This window comes from Anneissia japonica, unplaced genomic scaffold, assembly GCF_011630105.1.
Source record: "Anneissia japonica isolate Jap-2015-1 unplaced genomic scaffold, ASM1163010v1 scaffold26630_len8636_cov97, whole genome shotgun sequence".
Lineage (NCBI taxonomy): Eukaryota > Metazoa > Echinodermata > Crinoidea > Comatulida > Comatulidae > Anneissia > Anneissia japonica.
The window spans coordinates 2,690-5,396 of NW_022747909.1; the positions used below are offsets into that span (position 1 = coordinate 2,690).

General features: G+C 40.7%; 1 protein-coding gene across 1 annotated transcript; it reads left to right on the forward strand.

Moving 5' to 3' along the window:
* Positions 1–418: 418 nt before the first annotated feature.
* On the forward strand, positions 419–1,690 carry LOC117120638. Its single transcript, XM_033265665.1, has one exon. The coding sequence runs from the start codon at positions 419–421 to the stop codon at positions 1,688–1,690; it is 1,272 nt and encodes a 423-aa protein (XP_033121556.1).
* Positions 1,691–2,707: the final 1,017 nt, after the last annotated feature.

The following is a 2,707-nucleotide window of genomic DNA, read 5'->3' on the forward strand; positions in this document are numbered from 1 at the left end:
AGGCCCCTAGCATATCAGAAAAGTATTTTCGTTCACGAAGTGGCCAGGTGGGTAATCCCTTATTTAAAGGCTGAACGCAATTGAACATGCAGTTTTTTACTGAGTTTTCAACTTTTGTGGAGCAGTACTCATTGTCCTCCAATGTCATAATTACAGGTGACTTCAACATACATGCTGATGATCCACTGAATGTGTATACGCTCCAGCTTCCAGATGTCTCAGTTCATTCAATCTCACACAGCTCATTAATGTTCCTACCCATCAACACCAGCATACTCTTGATTTGATTATTACTAATAATCCTGATCTTATCACTAATACATCCATTGATGCATACCCGTTGTCGGATCACTACTTTCTTCACGCAAGTCTAGATACCAACAAAGCGTTTACCCGGAAAAAAGTCATCTCTTATAGAATGTATGACAGGGTCGACCTTAACTACCTCCAAAGTCAAATTTCACAAAAGTTCTCGCACTTTACTGACTCAATGCAAATCAACTCAGCTATTGATGAGTATAATTCCTCACTCACCTTACTCAGGGATGAACTCGCTCCACTGAAAACCGTATGTGTGTCAGATCGCATATCATCTGAATGGTTTAATACAGTATGCCGTGATGCCAAAAGGAATAAGCGAAGAGCAGAACGTAAATGGCGAAAGTCTAAAACACACGCAAGTCTTCTTGCTTACCAGAAAAAGTGCATTGAGTATCATCGTGTACTGGTTGAAGAACGCACCGCCTCCATTCAGGCCCAAGTAGATATCTGTGGTCAAAAACGCCTGTTTAAGATTGCTAGAAAGCTTCTTGGTAACTGCGCTGCTGATCTTTTTCCAACTGCTGAGAGCCACCTTCAGCTGGCCAATGATTTCGATGCATTCTTTATTCAGAAGGTTAAACGTCTGCGTAACAAAATCACACCAAGTGAGTCATCGCCCAGCTTTGGGCTTCCTACTTCTTCTCCTGCTCTACAGCTTTCGAAATTTGAGAGTTTTAACTTACTGAACAATGAAGATGTTATTGACATTGTCAAGTCCATGGAAACTAAAACCTGTGACTTAGACCCTTTTCCGACTAATATTTTAGTGTCTCTGCCCACTACTATGATTAGTCTCTTTCGGAAACTCATTAATTCCTCCCTGTCTTCTGGCTTATTTCCTGAGGCACTGAAGCTTGGCTTGGTATCACCTATTTTGAAGAAACATCAGATTGACCATACTGAATTTTCTAATTTCCGACCTATAACCTCCATTCCATTTATTTCCAAAATATTCGAGAAGGTTGTTGTCTCCAAACTAGTCAAGCATCTTGATGACAATGGTCTTAACGACCAATTCCAGTCAGCATACAGAAAGTTTTTTAGTACAGAAACCGCCATACTGAAAGTCCATGATGACATTATGCAAGCTCTTGATACAGGTGAATGTATTTTATCGGTATATTTAGACATGTCTGCTGCATTCGATACTATTGATCATAATATTCTTCTTAATCGCTTAATTGACATTGGTATCTCTGGTTCTGCACTCGGTTGGTTCCAGTCGTACTTAATATCACGACGCCAATGTGTTAAAATTAAATCGTCTATTTCTGATCCTGTTTTCTTAGAATGTGGCGTCCCACAGGGATTCAACTCTGGGTCCTGTCCTCTTCACCATTTACATCTGTCCCCTCAGCAATATCATTAGCAAGCATTTATGCCGTTACCATGTTTACGCCGATGATATGCAGATGTACCTCGGCTTTAAACCTGATGCGATGGACGATGCAGTTGATCGTGTTGAAAGATGTCTTGATGAAATACAAACCTGGCTATCTGAAAATATGCTTTGTTTTAATCCCAGAAAGACTGAAATTCTCGTCATACACTCTAGACATCGTTCCAACTCACCCAATCTGCAGTGTCTCCGCGTTGGTAATACAACGGTCACTCCATCACTGGAAGTCCGTAATGTTGGTGTGACTTTTGACAACACGATGTCTCTAAAGCAACATGTTACCAACGTTTGTAAATCTGTCAATTATCACATCCGTAATATTAGGCAAATCAGACGCTTCCTGAACGAAGATGCAACTAAAAAACTTGCTCATGCTCTTATAACTTCAAGACTTGACTATTGCAATGGTATCCTATTTGGGCTTCCAGATACTCTTATAAAAAAATTACAACTACATCTTAACTCGGCCGCACGTCTGATTAAGCTCACCCCAAAGTCACAGAACATCACGCCAATACTCAAAGACCTACATTGGCTTCCAGTTCGACAGCGTATCAACTTCAAAAATCTTCTTCTTGTGTACAAATCGCTCCATAACCTATCACCCACGTACATGCAAGATCTTCTCAGACTACGCTCATCCACTTGTTCCCGAGCACTCAGATCAACTACAAGTTCATCAACTTTGTTTGTTCCTGGGTGCCGTTCGAAAACATATGGTGAGAGATCAATTCGTGTTGCGGCTCCAAAAATGTGGAATGCACTACCCGTTGAAGTCCGTGAATCAGCGTCAATTGACATCTTTAAAAAGCGACTCAAAACCTTTTTATTTGCCTCTTTATAGCTACTGTTTTCTTTTCTTTTTTCTTTTTATCTGTTTCACCTTGCTAGCTAGTGTTGTTTGTTCCAGGTTAGGAGGCACCTGATCCCAGAAAAGATCAAGACTTAACCGATGCTAACCGGAGTACATAAACACAGATCTCCGGT